The sequence below is a fragment of the Lepus europaeus genome, chromosome 13, assembly GCF_033115175.1.
Source record: "Lepus europaeus isolate LE1 chromosome 13, mLepTim1.pri, whole genome shotgun sequence".
Taxonomy (NCBI): Eukaryota; Metazoa; Chordata; class Mammalia; order Lagomorpha; family Leporidae; genus Lepus; species Lepus europaeus.
Window position 1 is genome coordinate 51575127 of NC_084839.1, and position 22748 is coordinate 51597874.

The window sequence follows — 22748 nt, forward strand, 5'->3', positions numbered from 1 at the left end:
TTGAGTTCCAGACTCCTGGTTTCTGCCTCTGCCCAGCCCCAGCCATTGCATGTGTTGGAAAGTGAACTCTCTACACCTGTCTCCATCTCTGCCTCTCAAATAAAGTTGTTTTTTTTTTTTTTAAATATTTATTTATTTGTTTAAAAGACAGAGTTAGAGAGAGGCAGAGGCAGAGAGAGAGAGAAAGATCTTCCATCCACTGGTTCACTCCCCAAACAGCCACAATGGCTGGAACTGGACCGATTTGAAGCAAGGAGACAGGAGCTTCTTCCAGATCTCTCAGGTGGGTGCAGGGGCCCAATGACTTGGGCTATCTTCTACTGCTTTCCCAGGCCATAGCAGAGGCTGGATTGGAAGTAGAGCAGCCACGACTCAAACTGGCACTAATATGGGATGCTGGCTTAACCTGCTACATCACAATGCCAGTTCCTTATATATAAGGAAAGCAGCCATAAAGATCCCTGACTTCCTTTATTTTGAGTACATATTCCTACTATGTTTTGGCTTCTTATTTAAGTTGGCCTACATTGAAAGAACATGTTGAATAGCTAATATGAATTTTGTGTTCTACTTACTAGATAGCTAAATTTCTCAAAAATTAATAAATAGTTATTATAGCCTCTTACAGTATTAACATAAAATAGTGCTTAATCAACCAATCAAATCCTTTACTCTATTTATAAAATTGAATTGAAGACATGTAAAGCTATGGACTAGACTTAAATAAGCAGAAATAATGTAGTACAATGTGAAATAATATCTGGGGAGACAGGTGGCTTTCTGAGATATCTCAAGCTAGGGAAAGCAAAGAACTGCAATAAAACATACAGAAATCTTAACATAAATACAACTTAGCTTATCCATTTATTTATTTAAATAAAACAAAAACAAGAATACCTTCAGAAATTTCACTAGTTCTGGATATCTGTTCCAACTCCCAGCCAAGATGTAATGATTCATCCATACTTTGTTTCTGTGCCATTTCCAAAGTCATATTTTCTTCCATTAATTCTTCAATCTTTTTTCTGTCCATATCACGTTCCTTTTTTATCGGTGGAGAGCAGGAAGAGAAAAGAAAGTTAATAAATAGTATAATTTTAAGCTAATATTTTTTATTCATAACTTTTTTTTTTTTGACAGGCAGAGTCAGACAGTGAGAGAGAGAGACAGAGAGAAAGGTCTTCCTTTTGCCGTTGGTTCACCCTCTAATGGTCGCCGAGGCCAGCGCGCTGCGGCTGGCGCACTGCACTGATCCGAAGCCAGGAGCTAGGTGCTTCTCCTGGTCTTTCATGGGGTGCAGGGCCCAAGCACTTGGGCCATCCTCTACTGCACTCCCTGGCCACGGCAGAGAGCTGGCCTGGAAGATGGGCAACCGGGACAGAATCCAGTGCCCCGACCAGGACTAGAACCCGGGATGCCGGCGCCGCAGGTGGAGGATTAGCCTATTGAGCCGTGGCGCCGGCCTATTCATAACTTTTTAAAATGTTATTTATTCATTTATTGGAAGGCAGAGATAGAGATCTCTCATCTGCTGGTTCACTCCCCAAATGCACACAACTAGGGCCAGCCCAGGCCAAAGCCAAGAGTGAAGGCTCAATCCATGTCTCCCACATAGAAGGAAGCAGCCAAACAATTTGAGCCATCTCCTGCTGACTCCCAGGGTGTGCATCAGCAGGAAGCTGGAATCAAAAGCAGAGCCAGGACTTGAACCTGGCACTCCAATATGGGATTTCTTAACTGTTACACCCAGCACCTGCTCTACATATAACTTTTTTTTTTTTTTGGACAGGCAGAGTTGGGGGGGGGGGGTCTTTCTTTTTCCGTTGGTTCACCCCTCAGATGGCCGCCACGGCCGGTGTGCTGCGGCCGGCGCACCGTGCTGATCCGAAGCCAGGAGGCAGGTGCTTCTCCTGGTCTCCCATGCGGGTACAGGGCCCAAGGACCTGGGCCATCCTCCACTGCACTCCCTGGCCACAGCAGAGAGCTGGACTGGTAGAGGGGCAACCGGGACAGAATCCAGTGCCCAGAACCGAACTAGAACCCGGGATGCCGGCGCCACAGGCAAAGGATTAGCCAAGTGAGCCATGGTGCTGGCCTCTACATATAACTTTTATAATCAGAAACTGAGTAGTATGTGTATAGATTTTTAGTTCCTTAAAAATTTCACTTTGAAGGTAATCATCAGTTATAATTATTACAGATCAACTAATACAGATCAGGTATCTGATATCCTTTTCAAAGTAATGTTTGGGAACAGTTTTCTCATAGTCAACATATTTTTCTAGTGATTTAGCAAAAGAATGCTGATTCAATGCTGGATTTTATTTGAGAGGTAGAGTTACAGGAGAGGGAGAGACAGAGAGAAAGGTCTTCCTTCTGTTGGTTCACTCCCCAAATGGCCACAATGTCTGCAGCTTCACTGATGGGAAGCCAGGAGCCAGGCACTTCTTCCTGGTCTACCATGTGGGTGCAGGGGCCCAACGACTTGGGCCACCTTCTGCTGCTTCCCCAGGCCATAGCAGAGAGCTGGATTGGAAGTGGAGCAGCGGGACTGGAACCAGTGCCCATATGGGATGCCGGCACCACAGGCGGAGGATTAACCTACTGTGCCATGGACCCAGCCCTTCCCCCCCTGCCTTAAGAAAATATTTGAAAGGCAGAGTGAATATACCAAACTGATCTTCTGTATATAAAGAGAATTGAAAATGAATCTTGATGTGATTGGAAGGGGAGAGGGAGCGGGAAAGGGAAGGGTTGCGGGTGGGAGGGAAGTTATGGGAGGGGGGAAGCCATTGTAACCCATAAGCTGTACTTTGGAAATTTATATTCATTAAATAAAAGTTTAATAAATGAAAAAAAAAAAAAAAAGGCAGAGTGAGAGAGGGAGCGAAAAACAAACACCACAACACACACACACAGAGACAGAGTGATTTTCCTTGTCTGCTCATTTACTCTTCAAATGCCTACAACAGCCATCACTGGGCCAGGATTAAGCCAGGAGCCAGGAACTCCATTGGAGTCCCCCAAATAGCTGGCAGGGACCCAAGTACTTGAGTCATTACCTGCTGCCTCCCAAGGTGTACTCTAGCAGTTGGATTGAAAGTGGAGGCAGGACTCAATCCGCGACACTCTGATATGGGATATAGCCCCAAAAAAGGGCTTAACCTGCTGTGCAACAACATTCTCCCCTATTTCTTTCTTTCTTTTTTTTTTTTTAAAGATTTATTTTTTTTATTTGAAAGATAGAGTTACAGAGAGGGGAGAGAGCTGGTTCACTCCCCAAATAGCCACAACAGCTGGAGCTGGGCCAATCCGAAGCAAAGAATCAGGAGCTTCTTCCGGGGTCTCCCACGTGGGTGCAGGGGCCCAAGGACTTGGGCCATCTTCTACTGCTTTCCCAGGCCACAGCAGAGATCTGGATCAGAAGATGAGCAGCCAGGACTAGAACCGGCACCCATATGGGATGCTGGTGCTTCAGGCCAGGGCTTTAACCCGCTGTACCACAGCACCGGTCCCCTATTTCTGTATTTTTTAAGACATGTTTACATAACACTTCTTTACTGTAGTTTGGAAGGCAGTAGACAAAATTAGTAAGTAATACTAAAAGCAAACATTTCTACTATTTCTGTATTAATGTAAAGTTGGACACATCTAACATATTCAGCTATTTCTTCTCTGTTAAAGCCTTAAGGACACTGGCCACCCTTGTTATTTTAGAAAAATAAGCATAATCTTAGAATTTTTCTTTAGAGGCTACGTAATTGATTTCAGTCCATGAAACTTACCATTTCCATATCATGCAGCTTAGCCTTCAATTGTAAATTCTCTTTTTCTAATTCATGTAATTTATCAGAACGAGCTCGAGTTCCTTCTAGTTGGTCTTCCAACATGGTTTTTGTTTCTAGTAAAACTTGATTGTCTTCTTTTAATTCCTATAAAAATTTCAATTAACTTTATTTATACTAAATGTGTTAATATCTATCAATTTTTTAAAGCTCTAGAAATTCTTTATCATAAAACTTTAAGCTGTCCATATCAGCAGTTCTAAGTAAGAGTAAGTAAGGCTACTGAGTAACAGAAATACAGTTGATGTCTTCTTGTCTTCATTCCTTCCTGCCCCCACAATTCAAGCTATTACGCCAACAAAATAGAGTCCTTATATATGGATGAGTAATTCTAGTATATTTTAACATGAAATTGTTGGGGTATATTTAAGTTTCTAAGTCACAAGGATAGGAAATTAAGCATAAGTAATCTTCCAAATATTTAAGACACAAATCTCCACAGCATCAGGGCTTACTTCACTAACTGAACTAAAAGATGTCTGTTCTTCAAAGTGAAGGGTTTGAGGTATTTGCAGCAAAACAAGACTTGAATTAAGGCTCACATAAATAATAAACCAAGCCTATATTTATAAATACATAAACATCTTAAGAAAATCCTTAAAAAACCCTATACACTTTTTTTAAAAAATTTTTTACATTATTTTTAAAGATTTATTTTTTTGAAAGGTTAGAGACAGAGAAAGAGGGATGGGGTAAGAGAGAGAGAGAGAGAGAGAATGAATCTTCCATCTGCTGGTTCACTCCCAAATGCCAAATGGCTACAATGGCTGATCTGAAGCCAGGAGCAGGAGCTCCTTCTGGGTCTCCCACATGGGTGTGGGGGCTGCAACACTTGGGCCATCCTCCACTGCTTTCCCAGGCACATTAACAGGGAGCTGGATTCGAAGTGGAGCAGCAGTCACTCAAGCCAGCACCCATATGGGATGCTGGCACCACCACAGTTCCAGCCCAAACCCTATACATTTTCAAAGTACGCGCCCACAATTCTGTCTTGCTAAATGCCTGTGGTTTTTAAACTGAAATCTGGACAAAGTACATTAAGACAGTGGCATCCATGATGATCCCTTAACAGTACCTTGCATACACACCTCTAAGTAACTGGCAAAGAGTTAACAAGTACTTTATATTTGCAGTTCTTTTGGTTCTATTTACTGGTAACTAACAGGCTAAAATGTTTTACTTTCTCTTATGTTTTAATTTATTGATTTTTGCATATCCCCTCCTTCTTATCCTCATATTAAAACTGACCAAACTCTCCTCTGTTTATAGACAATGAGGTTGTTAACCAAGAGAGGAAAAAAGGATGCAAGGACTTTAGAATCTTTTATATAAAATTCAACTTTATGTAACATAATCTGTAACCCTTAGGAGGAAAAAATTGCTTTTTTTCTAATTTGTTTGCATTTATACAAGGAGACTTCAAGAAGTCCTTGGAAAATTCACATTATCTTCTAATTTCATTTATCCACAAACTGTTTCCTTTGTATAGCCTTTATTAATTCTATTTTAGTAATCTCAGTGAAGCAGCAATCAGAAATATGTTTTGCTTTCACTTCTGGACAACAAGTTTGAGATTAGTAAAAACAACTAATTATTGTGGCTATTTAAGCCATTATGTAAATAAAATGCTCAGTCCTGATATTAGGATGAGTAATACTACTGTAATTTAACATTAAATTGTCAGGGCATATTTAAATTCCTTAGTCATAAGGATAAGGACTTCAAAAGTCTGTTCTACGTATGATGCTAAATAAAGGAATGAGAGTTCAAAAATATTCAAAAATCTCTTTGTAAAAGTATAAGCAATACTACTGATCTACCATAAAATAAACATCTGAAACTATTTAACAATTTAATGTTTACTCAAGATTTCAAGAGTTTCTTTTATTTATTTAGAACATTTTAAACACATTTTGAAAATTCCACTTTTAAGGTTAAAAATTACCATAATGGTTAATTATACAACATACCTCAACTCTTGCCTTATAAAATTCAATGTCATGTAGCCTTTCTTTATATCTGCTGAGTTCACTTTCAAGCTTATCAACTCTGATTGCCTTCTCTCGAAGTGCATCTAATTCATCTCGGTACATTCTTGCAGAACGAGCATCCGAAATCAAATTCATGTTCTAAATATTAATAACAATACTTTTAATATTTTCCATCTTTAATTTATTATTTTTTGGTTGTACATTTTTCAAATGATTTTAAAAGCTGTTTTTATTTCTAATGCAATAATACCAGTAGACAGAATCCACATTAAATAATCTTAATTTTTGAGACCAAAAGGATTGAGAACTTTAAGAGGTACCCTTGTGACCAAGAAGTGGAACAGCAGTCACAGCATACCTAGAAATAAAGACTATGACTCTGTCATTCATCTAGGAAGGTCCCAATTTATGATTCAGCAAATGGGACGTTTAGAAATGTTAGGTTAGGGGAAGCAAAAAGTAAGAAACAAGTATACAGCCTTATACTAATCTTTATCATTTACAGGTTGAAAAGATCATATACCACCTTTAAATGAAAATAAAACATGAAGTGATTAAAAGAAGTAAATTTTTGAACACTTTTGGTTCAAGGCTTTAAGTAAAATAAAAATATAGTAATTTTTAAAAAGTAGAGAGTTTGATATTATTTAGTAGGAAAAGAGTGAAAAGTTAAAAAGCATTTTGTTGTATATGTGTTAATATAAAGCATCATCAAAGAGCAGGGATGCTGGAAAACACACACAGCACACTTCCCAAGATGTCGAGGTGTTCCAGCTTCCACAGTCATAGAAGCCAAAAGCATAAAAAAAATTAGAGAAAGAAAAAACACTGAAACTTTCCCAGTCCTAAAAGGCTCTTTTGAATCCAGCTAAATCTGAACTTTTCAAAGACCTTGACTTCTGGCTTTGGCTCTGGCATATTTGAAAAGAAATAGACACTGAAAAGTCATTCAGCTTCCTTAAGCATCAGTTACCTCACTTATTTATCTCAAGTGTTTAGGTAAAGGTTATAAATTATAAAGGGAAAAATGAATTTCCAATTAATTATTTGGTGATCCTATATAATAATTCTAGGTACAAACCTCTTGCTGTAGCCTTTTTAGTTCTATTTCCATTTGCTCAAGTTCTTGTTTGCAGTCCAACAACTGTTCAGTCTTTTCCTCCCTTAAATGCAAAAATATTTATTAAAGAATAAGTTTACTACTTTTGAAAACTAAGTTCATCATGACCAACACAAATTAATTATCATTACTAAATAATTAGTTGAACACAATATCAGCAATAACCCCAACCCAGGGGAGAAAAACAAAGAAAGGGTTATTAGAAACCTATGATGAGATATCTATTAATCAAACTTCTCCCCTAATGGTTCCTAGAGGCTAAAGTGGATGACTAATGTCTCAACAGTTCATAACACAATTTCTCTCTCTTTTCATTTTGCCTGTCTGTCCCACCATCCCCTTTGTTTCTATTCTCCTTTCTGCTTCTCTCCCTGTATGGTCAAAGATAATTAAGTCACAAAATTTTAATTTTTTAAAAAAAGATTGATTTATTTTTTATTTGAAAGGCAGAGTTACTGAGAGAGAGAGAGAGAGACACAAAGAGAGAGATCTTCCATCCGTTGGTTCGCTTCCCAAATGGCTACAATGGCTAGGGCTGGGCCAAGCTGAAGCCAAGAGCCAGGAGCTTCTTCCAGGTCTACCACATGGGTACAGGGGCCTTCCAATGTTTTCCCACGCCATTAGCAGAGAGCTGGATTGGAAGAGGAGCAGCCAGGAGATGAACCAGTGCCCATATGGGATGCTGGTACCGCAGGCAGTTGCTTAACCCATTAACATCACAGTGGCAGCCCCTAGCCACAAGATTTTCTATGCAAGGCAATACTATCTGAGTCTAAGAACTCTAAGAAACTCCAAACAATTTTCGAAACTTACAATGGTCCAAAAGAAACTATATACTTTCTATTTATCTACAGATAACTAAAATTATTAATTATCTATTGGTTTCTGTGTTATGGGCCATAAACATCCTTAAACATTCAATTTTTTTCTCTCTGAACTGCTTTACTTTTACTATTTTCTATCTCTCCCGTACAGCCAACATTCTCAAAGTAAGACTTAACTCTCTATCTGTACTTTTACACCTTCTGTTCTTTAATAAAAAAGGTAAATACTATGTAAAAAATGACAAAATGACCTATAGTTCACATTACCTCATATTCTCACAAATGTTTCAAAGCCATCTTTTTTTTTTTTTTTTTTTTTTTACTTTAAAAAACTATTTGGGCTGGTGCTGTGATGTTGCGTGTAAAGCCACCATCTGCAGTGCGGGCATCCCATATGGCCGCTAGTTTGAGTCCTGGTTGTTCCACTTCTGATTCAGTTCTCTGCTATGGCCTGAGAAAGTAGAAGATGGCCCAACTCCTTGGTCTCCTACACCTGTGTGGGAAACCCAGAAGAAACTCCTGGCTCCAGATTGGCCCAGTCCCAGCCATCGTGGCCATTTGAGGAGTGAGCCAGTAGATGGAAGATCTCTCTCTTTCTTTCTCTACTTCTGCCTCTCTGAAACTCTGTCTTTCAAATAAATAAATAAATATTTATTTAAAAAAAAAAAACACTTTATTTGAGAGGCAGAGATGAAGAGAGTTCACTTTCTAACACTTGCAATGGCTGGGCTGGGTAGAGGCAGAAACCAGAAGCCTGAAACTCAATCCAGGTTTCCCACGTTGGGGCAGGGACCCAACTATCTGAGTCTTCAACTGCTGTCTAGCAGGGGGAACCACAGCAGGAAGCTGAAACTGAGAGTGGAGCTAGAATTTGAACATAGGCTCTCTAATATAAGATGTGGGCATTCCAAACTAGTGTCTTAATTGCTAGGTCAAATGCTCACCATACTCATAATTTTTTTAAAGATTTTATTTATTTATTTATTTGAGAGGTAGAGTTATAGACAGTGAGAAAGAGAGACAGAGAGAAAGGTCTTCCTTCTGTCGGTTCACTTCCCAAATGGCCACAACGGCTGGAGCTGCGCTGATCTGAAGCCAGGAGCCAGGTGTTTCTCCTGGTCTCCCATGTGGGTGCAGGGGCCCAAGCACTTGGACCATCCTCCACTGTTTTCCCAGGCCATAACAGAGAGCTGGATTGGAAGAGGAGCAGCTGGGATGCCAGCGCCACAGGCAGAGGATTAACCTACTATACCACGGCACTGGCCCAGCCATAATTTTTAACATTAGAAAAATATTCATTTTGGTAGAGGAACCATAATTATTAGGTAGATCTCGTTTTTCACTATAATGAATGTTTTACAGAAGAAACTCATTACATATGAAATTCTGTGCACTTAAAGACAGAATTAAAAATACTTGACATGGCCTGCGCCGTGGCTTAACAGGCTAATCCTCCGCCTTGCGGCACCGGCACACCAGGTTCTAGTCCTGGTTGGGGCGCTGGATTCTATCCCGGTTGCCCCTCTTCCAGGCCAGCTCTCTGCTATGGCCCGGGAAGGCAGTGGAGGATGGCCCAAGTCCTTGGGCCCTGTACCCACATGGGAGACCAGGAGAAGCGCCTGGCTCCTGGCTTCAGATCAGTGAGATGCGCCGGCCGCAGCGGCCACTGGAGGGTGAACCAACAGCAAAAAGGAAGACCTTTCTCTCTGTCTCTCTCTCTCTTTCTCTCACTATCCACTCTGCCTGTCAAAAAAAAAAAAAAAAAAGTTTAAAAAATAAATAAATAAAATAAAAATACTTGACACATACTGCCAAAATGCTCTCCAGAAAGGTTGTTACCAACATATAATGCAACTGGAAGAGGATAAAAGTACCTAAATAGGTAAAAATTGAAAAATGCTCTAACTTGCATTTCCTTGAATACTACAAAAGGCTACAGTTGTTTTCCCATGGTTGTGCCATTAAAATGTTTTCTTTTGGAGCCCAACATTGTGGTATAGGAGGTTAAGTCTGGGCCTACGATGTTAGCATCCCACATAGGTGCTGGTTAGAGACACAGCTGCTCTACTTGTGATCCAGTTCCCTGCTAATGCACCCAAGAAAGCAGTGGAAGATAGCCCAATTGCTTGGGCCACTGCATCCACGTGGTAGACTAGGAAGAAGCTCCTGGCTTCAGCCTGGCCCAGCCCTGGCCATTGTGGCTTGGGGAGACAATCAGTGGATGGAAGATCTCTTTGTCTCACTATCTCTCTATGTATCCCCTCCTCTTTCTGTAACTCTATCAAAAAAAGAAAAAAAAAATTAAAAAGAGAGAAAGAACTTTTCTTTTGTGAATTATTAGCTTGTCTCATTCCTAACTTTCTAATGGATGGTTTGTCATTTTTTAAAAATATTTATTTATTTGAAAGGCAGAGTTACATTGAGAGAGGAAGAGATGGAAGAGTGGAAAAGAAAGAGAGAGAAAGAGAGAGAGATGGATCTTCCATCTGCTGGTTCATTCTCCAAGTGGCCGCAATGGCCTGGGCTGGGCCAAGTCAGAGCCAGGACCCAGGAGCACCTTCAGTGTCTCTCACGTGGGTGAAGGGGCCCAAGCCTTTGGGATGTCCTCCACTGCTGTTGCAAGCACATTGGCAGAGAGCTGTATTGGAAGTGGAGCGGTCAGAACTCGAACAAGGGCCCACATGGGATTGTTGGCATTGCAAGCAGTGGCTTAATCCACTATGCCACAATGCCAGTGCCTCTGTCTTCTTAAATAACAAGCTATTACCTTTTGCTATTTATATGATATTTCTTACAAATGTTCCATTTTAGATTACTGAATGCTTTTTTTAAAATTAATTTTAATTACAAATATAAAATTCACCATTAAAAATTTGAGTGTATAATTTAGTGTCACTATATTAATAATGTAGAATGTTTTCCATTCCTCAGTATACATACATGATAATTAACAACATATGTCCATACAAAAATGTCCACAAGAATGTTCACAGCATCCTTATTTTTAACAGCCAAAAGGGTATACACAATTCCAATGCTCATTAACCAATGAATAGATAATCAAGATGTGGTACATTCAGACAATGAATATTATTCAACCATTAGGAAGTGGACACTTAAATTAGGATTTTTTTTTTTTTTTGACAGGCAGAGTGGATAGTGAGAGAGAGAAAGAGACAGAGAGAAAGGTCTTCCTTTTTGCCGTTGGTTCACCTTCCAATGGCCGCTGCGGCCGGCGCATCTCGCTGATCTGAAGCCAGGAGCCAGGCGCTTCTCCTGGTCTCCCATGCGGGTGCAGGGCCCAAGCACTTGGGCCATCCTCCACTGCCTTCCCGGGCCATAGCAGAGAGCTGGCCTGGAAGAGGGGCAACCGGGATAGAATCCGGCACCCCAACCGGGACTAGAACCCGGTGTGCCGGCGCCGCAAGGCGGAGGATTAGCCTTTTGAGCCACGGCGCAGGCCCTAAATTAGGATTTAAGATGCCTATGTTTCACACTGGAGTGCCTGAGTTTGCTTCCCAGCTCTGGCTTCTAACCTACCAGCATAGACTATGGAGGCTATCGGCTGATGGCTCAAACAATTTGGTTCCTACATTCAAGTGGGAGACTGAGCTCTAACCCATTCCCAGCCTCAGTGTTTGCAGGCATTTGGGGAGTGAACCAACAGATGCAAATGCTCTCTCATCTCTTTCTTTTTTGTCTGTCTCAAAAACTGACAAAAAAGATAATGAAGTACTGATACATGCTACAATATAGATGAACCAGGAAACTAGCAAGCTAAATGAAAGAAGTCAATCACAAAAGGTCACATATTATATGATTCCATTTATAGGAAATGTTCAGAATAGGCAAATCCATGGAAAGACAAAGCAGATTAGTGGCTGTCAGCAGCTCTAGGCAATGTGGATAAGGGAGTGACTGGGGTTTCTTTTGCGGGTGATGAAAATGTCTTGAAATTACTGTGTGATGGTTGCACAAGTCTATGGATAAACTAAAAACCATGGAATCACATACTTTAAAAGGATTCATTATTTGTCATATGAATTATATCTCAAAAAATTATATCTCCAAGCATGGGATCAATGCAGTCTGACAATTATCAAACAGGTTTAATAGGATTAACTTTTGTATAAAAAAGTGAAATTTACAAGGAATTATTTCTTCCATCCAATTGCAAGTTTTACTTTCACTGTTTATAAATCAAAAGCAATTACATTAAGATGTACCAGCCTTAAATGAATACTCTATTAGTTGACTTACATTGTTCTTATTACACTTATTTATTGTATAATTTCTATTACATATAAAGCAATCTGGACCATTTTTGTTCATATTTCTGTAGTTCACTCACTTTAGTAAAGACTGATCCCAATAAAAAACATTTAAAAGGGTATTAAAAAAATAATGAAGGAAAATATTTTCAAAGGACAATAAGACTATTATCTAACAGTTACTGGAAACACTTGCTGTACCTGGCTTATTTATTAATCCATTAAAACAACTACTTACATTTCCCAATTAGTAAATACAAAACTAAATTTCATCAATTCCCCTCAAGTTGTCTGCTATTTTAATACATTTCATAGTCAAGTAAATTTTATGTAAAAACTGAATTCTAATACAGTACAAAATGTTAAGCAAATTCACAGCCATCACTGTAATTCTAATTGCATGCTTTATCTAAAGACTAGAGAAGATTGTGCTAAATTATATGGAACAAACTAGCATTCACTGTTTAGGCTATCCATTAGCTGCCAGTCAAACTAATAACAGCAATCTCTTCCCTAATTTTCCTGGTGCAGCTGTTTATAGAATATCCTGGGCGTGTTCAACTCAATAGATACATAATAATGCAGACATCCACAAATGAAAGCTATATTTTTTTGTTTCCAAATTTTTCTCCAGACTGTAATATTTTTTTCTACTCTGCACATTCAAGTCACTTTCTTTAGCTACTCTGAATAATCAATAAACAAACTTAACTGCTATTTGTGGCTTTAAATTTAAAATCTATATTCTGAAGCTCAAATTCCAGGAAATAAAAAAAAAGAAACAAGAAAAACCTAAACAATTAATAGAAAAAGCACACATTAAAAAAAGAGAAGAAAGAAGAAAGAAGCTTCCAAACCAAAATCCTTTGTTTTAAAGCACACTCACAAAAAAAAAACTCCAGTAGACTAGTCATGTCTTCTCTTATAGTTCACCAAGAAATGCCTATGTGACACTGACTTTCCTATAATGATCTCTGACAGTCAAATAAATCTAATTCATCAATACTAACCAAATCTGAATATTTACCTTTATTAAGTAATGAGCCAGGCATTCTGGTTACTCGATGCAGAAGATACACTCACAAAATTATTTTTTGTAAAACAGTATGTCAAAAATTTAGTCTTTCAAAACAATTTTAAAAGAGTTAAACCTTACTATTCTGTATCAGTGGTTCCTAGTATTTAGGATTTCAAAGAATTTTAAAAATAAAAAAATGAGTCTCCCAATTTGCTAAGAAAGGACATTATTCTAGAAAATAAAGGATATTTTAACACAAGAAAGACACAAATTCAGATTAAAGGGTATCCTTTAAATTGATAAGATTTAACACTAGGAAATCCTTATGCCAGTTTCATTTTTCTCATGCTGACAAATACTAGTGAAAATTTTTACCCAGCCACAACCTAAAAATACTGTTTAGGTCATCACTGTGACTATATAAATTCAATGAACCTTGAAAATCAACAACTTACAGTTCCTGCCTAAGCCTTCTTATCTTGGCCTTAGCATCTGCCAGCTCCACTGACAGATGCTGTCGACTTTCTGTTCGCTTCATGCCTGGAGAACCACAGGGTGACTGTGCAGTTGAGGACGCATGGGGTAGAAAATGAAGACCATCTCGCTCTTCAGAGAGCTCTACAATAGTCTAAGAAATTATAAAACAACATAAGAATCATTTTTAATGTTCCACATACTAGCAAACTAAACACATCAAGACTAGTCACTGGGTCTAAGTACTGTACCATAATAGGAAAAACAATTCATTGGTCAAAAACATCTTTACTTAGTCATATTTAGCTGTCATTTAAGAAAATTATCTTATTATATAGAGTTACAGAGAGAACAGAGAGAGAGAGAGAGCTCTTCCATCTGCTGGTTCACTTCCCAAATGGCCACAACTGCACCAGGCCAGAGCCAGGAGCCAGGAGCCAGGAGCCAGGAGCTTCATCCAGGTATCCGATATGGATGCAGGGGCCCAAGCAGTTGGGCCATATTCCACTACTTTTCTCAGCTGCATTAGCAGGGAGCTGGGTTAGAAGTGGAGCAGCAAGAACTCCAACTGGTGTCCATATGGGATGCCGGTATCCCAGGTGAAAAGAAAACAACTGTAATAAAGTACCTGGATTAGGCCGGCGCCGTGGCTTAACAGGCTAATCCTCTGCCTTGCGGCGCCGGCACACCGGGTTCTAGTCCCGGTTGGGGCGCCGGATTCTATCCCGGTTGCCCCTCTTCCAGGCCAGCTCTCTGCTATGGCCCGGGAAGGCAGTGGAGGATGGCCCAAGTCCTTGGGCCCTGCACCTGCAAGGGAGACCAGGAGAAGTACCTGGCTCCTGGCTTCGGATCAGCGAGATGCGCCGGCCGCAGCGGCCATTGGAGGGTGAACCAACAGCAAAGGAAGACCTTTCTCTCTGTCTCTCTCCCTCACTATCCACTCTGCCTGTCAAAAAAAAAAAAAAAGATAAATAAATAAATAAATAAAATAAAGTACCTGGATTAGAAAGCAACTTTAGGAAAATTTTTATAAAAGACTTGTTGATAAGGGAAAGAAATTACCACTAGAGTGATTTTTTTTTTTTTTTTAAGATTTATTTATTTGAAAGTCAGAGTTACAGAGAGAGAGGAGAGGCAGAGAGAGAGGTATTCCATCCAATGGTTCACTCCCCAATTGGCTGCAACGGCCAGAGCTGCAACAATCTGAAGTCAGGATCCAGGAGCTTCTTCCTGGTCTCCCACACAGAAGCAGGGGCCCAAGAATTTGGGCCATCTTCTACTGCTTTCCCAGGCCATAGCAGAGAGCTGGATCGGAAGTGGAGCAGCTGGGTCTCGAACCAGCACCCATATGGAATGCCAGTGCTTCAGGCCAGGGTGTTAACCCACTGCGCCACAGTGCCAGCCCCAACACCAGCATGATTTATTTAGAACTATACTGTCAAAATGGTAGCTGGTAGAACAGATGAGTATCAGGTTAAAAAGTTGACAATTCTGTTCTATAACCACACTAGTCACATTTTAAGTGCACAACAGTCATACGTGGCTGTTGATTACTGTATTAGACTGCTCAGATATACAATCCTGCCATCATTGCATAATTCAATAGCACTCTACAATTTTATAATCTAAATGGACAATCTCTAGAGAGACCAAACAAGACTCAGAGGTTTAGTGCAATCTCTCTCATCTGTAGGTTAGGTAACTGAGGTGCAGAGATTGATTGCTGACCACACAACAAGAAAACAGGGATACTAAGACTCTAGGCTAGTGTTCTGGCCTCATATCCTATACTCTCTCTCAACACCATACTAGTGGAGAATCTCAACATGGCTGAATAGGGCAAGGACATACTGCTTTAGGTGAGGGGAAAACAGTAGCTAAAAAATTAGAGGAAGTTCCCAGGGAAGAGTTGGAGAGAAATCTGCAGTGGAAATTCTACAGAGGGAAGAGGGATGCCATGGATCAGTGTAGAAACTGTGGACATGCAGCAATGAGTGCACACACAACACACAATCCCTGGAGCTGAGTGTCAGAACCAAGCACCAGCTTTGGACAGGGAGGTGAGAGCAGACTGCAGCAGCCCTAAGAGGGAACAGGGTACCACCTAACCCAGGAAAAAAAGGGCACATTTCTTTCTCCCCTTCCACCAACAAGGGTGCCTGTCGACCAGCGGGGAGACAGTACAATTTTGACATGAGTAGCAGCTAAAGTGGCTCTTGTCCATGAATGTGAACTGGGGATTTTACCAGAGGGAAAAATCAGTGTTCCCCACTGTGAATCTGGCTAGGAGGATTGACAGGGGGCTGGTAATCAAGCAAGACTGTGAAGTCCCCTAAGCTCTCAACATATCACAGGCTGTGGGGCTAAAACCAGTAAGGTGGAACACCCACAGACAGCTGGCTCTCAGTGGATGGGACAGGCTAGCAGCGCTGGCATCCCATATGAGAGACAGCTCGTTTCCTGGCTGCTCTACTTCTGATCCATTTCTCTGCTACAGCCTGGGAAAGTAGTGGAAGATGGCCCAAGTGCATGGGCCCCTCTACCCATGTGGCAGACCCAGAAGAAGCTCCTGGCTCCTGGATTCAGATTGGCCCAGCTCCAGCTGTTATGGCCATTTGGGGAGTGGACCAGTGGATGGAAGACCTCTCTCTCTGCCTCCTTTGCTCTGTAACTCTGTCTCTCAAATAAACAAATATTAAAAAGAAAAGAAAAAACTGTCAACTCAGAATACTGTACCCTGCAAAGCTCTCACTTATGAATGAAAATGAAATGAAGACCTTCCATAACAAGCAGAAATTGAAAAAATTTGTTTACACTTGTCCAACCTTACAAACGATGCTTAAGTATCTACTACAAACAGAATCACAAAAAGATAGTCATCATTATGAAAAAATGTGAAGGTATAAAATCTCCCAGTAAAAGTATAAAGGAAATCAAAAGCAAATAATAGGAATATCTATGGAAAAATGGCAGGGTCAAGTTTGGCATGGAAGCAATAAAGATGACTCAAGTGCTTGGGCCCCTGCATTCAATTGGGAGACCTGGAAGAAGCTCCTGGATCTTGGCTTCAGATTTGCCCAGCTCCAGCTTTTGCAGCCATTTGGGGAGTGAACCAGTGGATGGAAGGCCTTTCTCTCTCTGTCTCACTCTGTCTGTAACTCTGCCTCACAAATAAATGAATCTTTAAAAAAAAAAGTGAAAAATAAGGGCATTATTAATGATTAAGTGATTGACTCAACATGAAGATGTGACTATAATAAATGTACATGCACCCAATACCAGGATGCCTGGCTATTTAAAACAAATGTGAATGGATCCAAAAGGGAGACACAGACTCTAATACGATAGTAATGGGGGTCTTCAACAACTCACTTTCATCAATGGAGAGATCAACTAGACAGAAAAATCAACAAAGAAACAACAGAACCAATCTGAACTATGAAAAAAATTTATCTAACTTAAGTATTTACATAACTTTGCATCCCATAGTTGCAGAATAAACATTTTTTTCATCACTGCATGGAATTCTCTCTAGGATAGGCCATAAAGCAAATCATAGCAAATTAAAAAAAATGAAATCACACCATGCATCTTTTCTGACCATAATGGATAGAAACTGGAAATTAACAACTCAAGAATCTCTACAAAATATGCAAACACATGGAGACTCAACAACATGCTCCTGAATGAACAGTGGGTCATAGAAGAAAATCAAAACAGAAATTTCTAGAAATGAATGAAGATGACAATACAAACATACTGAAACCTATGGAATACAGCAAAAGCAGTGTTAAGTGGGAAGTTTATAGCAATTGGTGACTATATCAAGAAATTGGAATGGCATTAAATAAAAAAGGTCCTCTGCTTATGGCCTTGGAAAGCAATGTAAGATGGCCAAAGTGCTTGAGAACCTGAACCCACTTGGGAGACTCCGAAGAGGCTCCCAGCTCCTGGCTTTGGATCGGCCCAGCTCCAGTCGTTACTGGGAAATGAACCAGTGGATGGAAGACCTTTCTCTGTCTCTCCCTCTCTGTCTGTAATTCTGCCTCTCAAATAAATAAAAAATCTTTTAAAAAAACTAGGCTATGGCTGGCGCCGCGGCTCACTAGGCTAATCCTCTGCCTTGTGGCGCTGGCACACCGGGTTCTAGTCCCGGTTGGGGCACCGATCCTGTCCCGGTTGCCCCTCTTCCAGGCCAGCTCTCTGCTGTGGCCAGGGAGTGCAGTGGAGGATGGCCCAAGTCCTTGGGCCCTGCACCCCATGGGAGACCAGGAGAAGCACCTGGCTCCTGCCATCGGATCAGCGCGGTGCGCCGGCCGCAGCACGCCTACCGCGGCGGCCATTGGAGGGTGAACCAATGGCAAAAGGAAGACCTTTCTCTCTGTCTCTCTCTCACTGTCCACTCTGCCTGTCAAAAATAAAAAATAAATAAATAAATAAATGAAAAAGAAAAAAAAAAGAAAAAAAAAACTAGGCTATCAGTACATCTCAAGGATCTAGAAAAACAATAGCAAATCAAACCCAAATTAGGAGAGTAGAAATACTTAAAATTTGAGAATAAACAAAATTGAAACAAAAAAATACACAAAATTGATATACCAAAAAAAGAGAAGACCCAAATTAATAAAATCAAAGACAAAAAAGGAACTGTAACAACGGATACCACAGAAAACAAAACAGAATCATCAGGAATTAGATATGCCAACAAAGTGGAAAACCTCAAAGAAGGAAAGATTCCTGGAAACATACAACCTACCAAAATGGAGTCATGAAGACACAGAGAACCTAAGAAGACCAATAACCAAGACAGAGACTGAATCAGTAACAAAGATGCTCCCAACAAAGAAAAACCCAGGAACAGATGGCTTCCCTGCTTTATTTTATCAGACTTTTAAAGAAAAACTAATTCCAATTCTTCTCAAGCTTTTCAAAACAACTGAAAGGGAGGGAATCCTCCCTTATATGAGCACAGCATCACCTTAAGTCCTAAGCCAGAAAAAGATACAACAGAGAAATAGAACTATAGACTAATATCCCTGATAAACAGTTGAGGATTTTTGCATCTAACTAATCAAATTCAGCAACACATCAGAAAGATCATTCACCCGGACCAAGTGAGATTTATCTTTGGTATGAAGGAATGGTTCAACATGCATTAATCAATAAATGGGATATATCACATTTAAAAACTGAAGAATAAAAACAGTATGATTATCTCAACAGATTCCGAGGAAGCCTTTGATAAAATAGAAAACGCTTTCATGATGAAAGCCTTAAGTAAACTGGGTATAGAAGGAACATTCTTCAACACAATTAAAACAAATTATTACAAACCCACATCCAACATCTTATTGAATGGGGAAAAGTTGGGAGCATTCCCACTGAGATCCGGAACCAGATAAGGATGACCACTTTCACCATCTCTATTTAGCAGAGCCCTGGATGTTTTAGCCACAGGCATTAGGCAAAAAATAATCAAATATATGAACATTAAGTAAACAGATATAAACTGGAAAGGAAGAAGTCAAATTATCCCTACTCACAGTGATTCTATATATATGGGAACCAAAAGACTCCACTAAGAGACTACTGGAATTCATAAGAGCTTGGTGACGTTGCAGGATATAAAATCAACACACAAAAGTCAATAGCCTTGATACACACAGATAATGCCATGGCTGAGAAAGAACTTCTCAGATCAATCCCATTCACAATAGCTACAAAAAATAAATAAATAAATAAATGAAAAAATCAAATACCTTGGAATACATTTAACCAAGGAGGTGAAAGATCTCTAAAATGGAAAAATCTCCCATGTTCCTTGATTGGAAGGACTAATATCAAAAAATGTTCATACTACCAAAAGCAATTTACAAATTCAATGTCATCCCAATCAAAATACCAGCAGCATTCTTAGATCTAGAAAAAATGATGCTAAAATTCATATGAAAACACAGGAGACTGCAAATACCTAAAGCAATCTCATACAAGAAAAACAAAGCCAGAGACATCATAATACAAGTTTTCAAGACATTTCAAGGCAGTTATAATCAAAACAGTATGGTACTGGCACAAAGTAGACATATAGACCAGTGGTGTTAACAGAATAGAAACTCCAGAAATCGATCCATGCATATACAACCAATTTATCTTTGACAAAGGAGCTAAAATCAATCCTTGGAGAAAGGACAGTCTCTTCAACAAGCAGTACTGGGCAAACTGGATCTCCACATGCAGAAGTATGAAGCAAGATCCCTACCTTACACCTTACACAAAAATCCACTCAAAATGGATTAAAGACCTAAATCTATAACCTGATAGCCATCAAACTACTAGAGGAGAATATTGGGTAAACTCTGCAAGACATTGGAATAGGCAAAGACTTCTTGGAAAAGACCCCAGAAGCACAGGCAATCAAAGTCGAAACTGATAAATGGGATTACATCAAGCTGAGAAGCTTCTGCACTGCAAAGGGAACACTCAGCAATGAAGAGGCAACTGACAAAATGGGAGAAATTATTTGCAAATTATGCAACTGATAAAGGATTAATTACCAAAATATATAAAGAGATAAAAAAAAACTCAACACCAACAAACAAGCCACCCAGTTGAGAAATGGGCAAAGGACTTAAACAGGCATTTTTCAAAAGAGGAAATTCAAATGGCCAACAGACACATGAAAAAATGCTCAGGATCACTAGCCAACAGGGAAACGCAAATCAAAATCACAATGAGGTTTCACCTCACCCCTATCAAAATGGCTTTCATACAGAAAGTCAACAAACAACAAATGTTGGTGAGGGTGTGGGGAGAAAGGTACCTTAATCCACTCTTGGTGGGAATGTAAACTGGTACAGCCACTGTGGAAGACAGTATGGAGATAGCTTAGAAATCTGAATATAGGGTTCCGGGCAAGATGGCGGAATAGGCAGAAGCACACTTAGTCCGGGGGGAGAGAAAGTTTAATATAAGTGGAGATACTGCAGCGTCAAGGAAGAGTAGGGGATGAAACAGCAGAGGAAACTCTTCCGGAACTAGTGATTCACAGTGGACCTGCGTGGAGAGCGTGGGAGCCCAAGTTCGGGACACCAGCGGCAGATTCAACGCACCAGCGCTGGAACGCGAGGTGAGCCGAACCTCCATAGCCCGAGATACCAACGAGCAAGCGGAAAGAGGAGGCTAGAGGGAACGAGGCTTGAAACTCCGTGGGGAAAAGTTCACCAGGCTAACTAGAAGAGAGAGAAAAAAAAAATAAAAAAAGTGACTGATACGGACACAAGTTTCTCTCTCTCCGCTCACCTCTCACAGGCGAGCAAGACAGAGCAGGCGCCATTTTGGACATACGTCATAAGCTGGGCGACCTCAGGTCTGCACCAGCCCTGAGCCTAGCAGAAAAACCTGACTCTGGGGGGAGGGGTGAAATAACAGGAGATTAGCATCTAACTTGGCAACCCAGTGGGAGATTGCAGGAGAATTGGAGCCCACACTGAGGGCAGCAGAGTTTCCCTGTGTGGTCCGTGGGAAAGAGCTTCCAATCTCTGGCTCCTGTGGGTATATCATTTGCCTGCTAACTACCTCCAAGTACGTTCAGCTGTGCGGAATTACTTCCCTTTTGAATCAAAAAAGAGAGAGATTTACCACACCTAACCTGGGAGTGTCATCTTTGACACACCCTCAGCCCTGAGGAACCAAACACAGCTCTCAGTCCACACTCATCTCAAGCCTCTAAGGCTCCACTGAAAGCAGACAGTCCACTTAATATAGAGCCATAGTGTAACAAGAAAAAACACCACAGTGAAGAAACCAAATATCTCCAACATGCCAAACAACAAACACAAAAACCAAGCTAACAAGAATAAGGAAGACACTATGACACCCCCAAATGAAAAAGACACCCCAATTCAAGATTATGAAGATGAGGAGATTGAAGAAATGCAAGAAGCAGATCTCAAAAAATTGCTAAGAACATTAAGAAGTTCTCAAAAACAAATTCTTGAACTACAGAAATCCTTCATGGACAAGATAGAAAATCTCTCTCGTGAAAATGAAATATTAAGGAGGAATCAAAATGAATTGAAACAACTAGTGGAACAAGAAATGGTGATAGTGATGAGAAATCATAATGAAATGAAGAATTCAATAGATCAAATGACAAACACATTAGAGAGTCTTAAAAACAGAATGGACGAAGCAGAAGAGAGAATATCAGACTTAGAAGACAGAGAACAGGAAAGGAAACAATCAAATCAAAGAAAAGAAGAAGAAATCAGAAATCTAAAAAATACTGTCAGGAATCTACAGGATACTCTTAAAAAACCCAACATTCGGGTGCTAGGAGTACCTGAAGGCATGGAGAGAGAGAAAGGATTAGAAGGCCTTTTTAATGAGATACTAGCAGAAAATTTCCCAGGTTTGGAGAAAGACAGAGACATCCTAATACAGGAAGCTCATAGAACCCCTAATAAACATGACCAAAAGAGATCCTCACCACGACACGTCGTAATCAAACTCACCACAGTGAAACACAAAGAAAAGATCCTAAAATGTGCAAGAGAGAAACGCCAGATTACTCTCAGAGGATCTCCAATTAGACTCACAGCTGACTTCTCTTCAGAAACCCTGCAAGCTAGGAGAGAATGGCGAGACATAGCCCAGGTGCTAAGAGAGAAAAACTGCCAGCCCAGAATATTATATCCTGCAAAGCTCTCATTTATGAATGAAGGTGAAATAAAGACCTTTCAAAGCAAACAGAAACTGAAAGAATTTGTCGCCACTCGTCCAGCCCTGCAAAAGATGCTTAAAGATGTGTTACATACAGAAACACAGAAACACGGTCACCAATATGAAAGAAGGTAAAGGTAGGAAACCTCACACCAAAAGATCACAGGAATCTCAATCCATATATTAGAAAGTATCTTTGGCTAATGGCAGGGCAAAGTTACTCCTTCTCAATAGTCACATTGAATGTTAATGGCTTGAACTGTCCAGTTAAAAGACACCGATTGGCTGATTGGGTTAAGGAACAAAACCCATCCTTTTGCTGCTTACAAGAAACCCATCGATCCAACAATGATCCATACAGGCTGAGAGTGAAAGGCTGGAAAAAGATATACCACGCCAACAGAAATGAAAAGAGAGCGGGCGTAGCCATCTTAATATCGGACAACATAAACTTTACCACAAAAACTGTTAGGAGAGACAAAGA

The 22748-nt window shown here is 40.2% G+C and overlaps 1 protein-coding gene across 6 annotated transcripts in view; it reads right to left on the reverse strand.

Annotated features, from left to right (window-relative positions):
• The window catches only part of CCDC88A (coiled-coil domain containing 88A), a 153841-nt gene that overhangs the window by 63621 nt on the left and 67472 nt on the right, over positions 1–22748 (reverse strand). For all 6 annotated transcript variants that reach the window (XM_062209459.1, XM_062209460.1, XM_062209462.1 and 3 more), the window contains exons 8-12: positions 13525–13697; positions 6918–6999; positions 5816–5974; positions 3786–3932; positions 898–1042 (exon numbers count right to left, since the gene is read on the reverse strand). In XM_062209459.1, coding sequence (XP_062065443.1) covers positions 898–1042; positions 3786–3932; positions 5816–5974; positions 6918–6999; positions 13525–13697 — 706 coding nt within the window. The remainder of the gene's footprint in view (positions 1–897; positions 1043–3785; positions 3933–5815; positions 5975–6917; positions 7000–13524; positions 13698–22748) is intronic.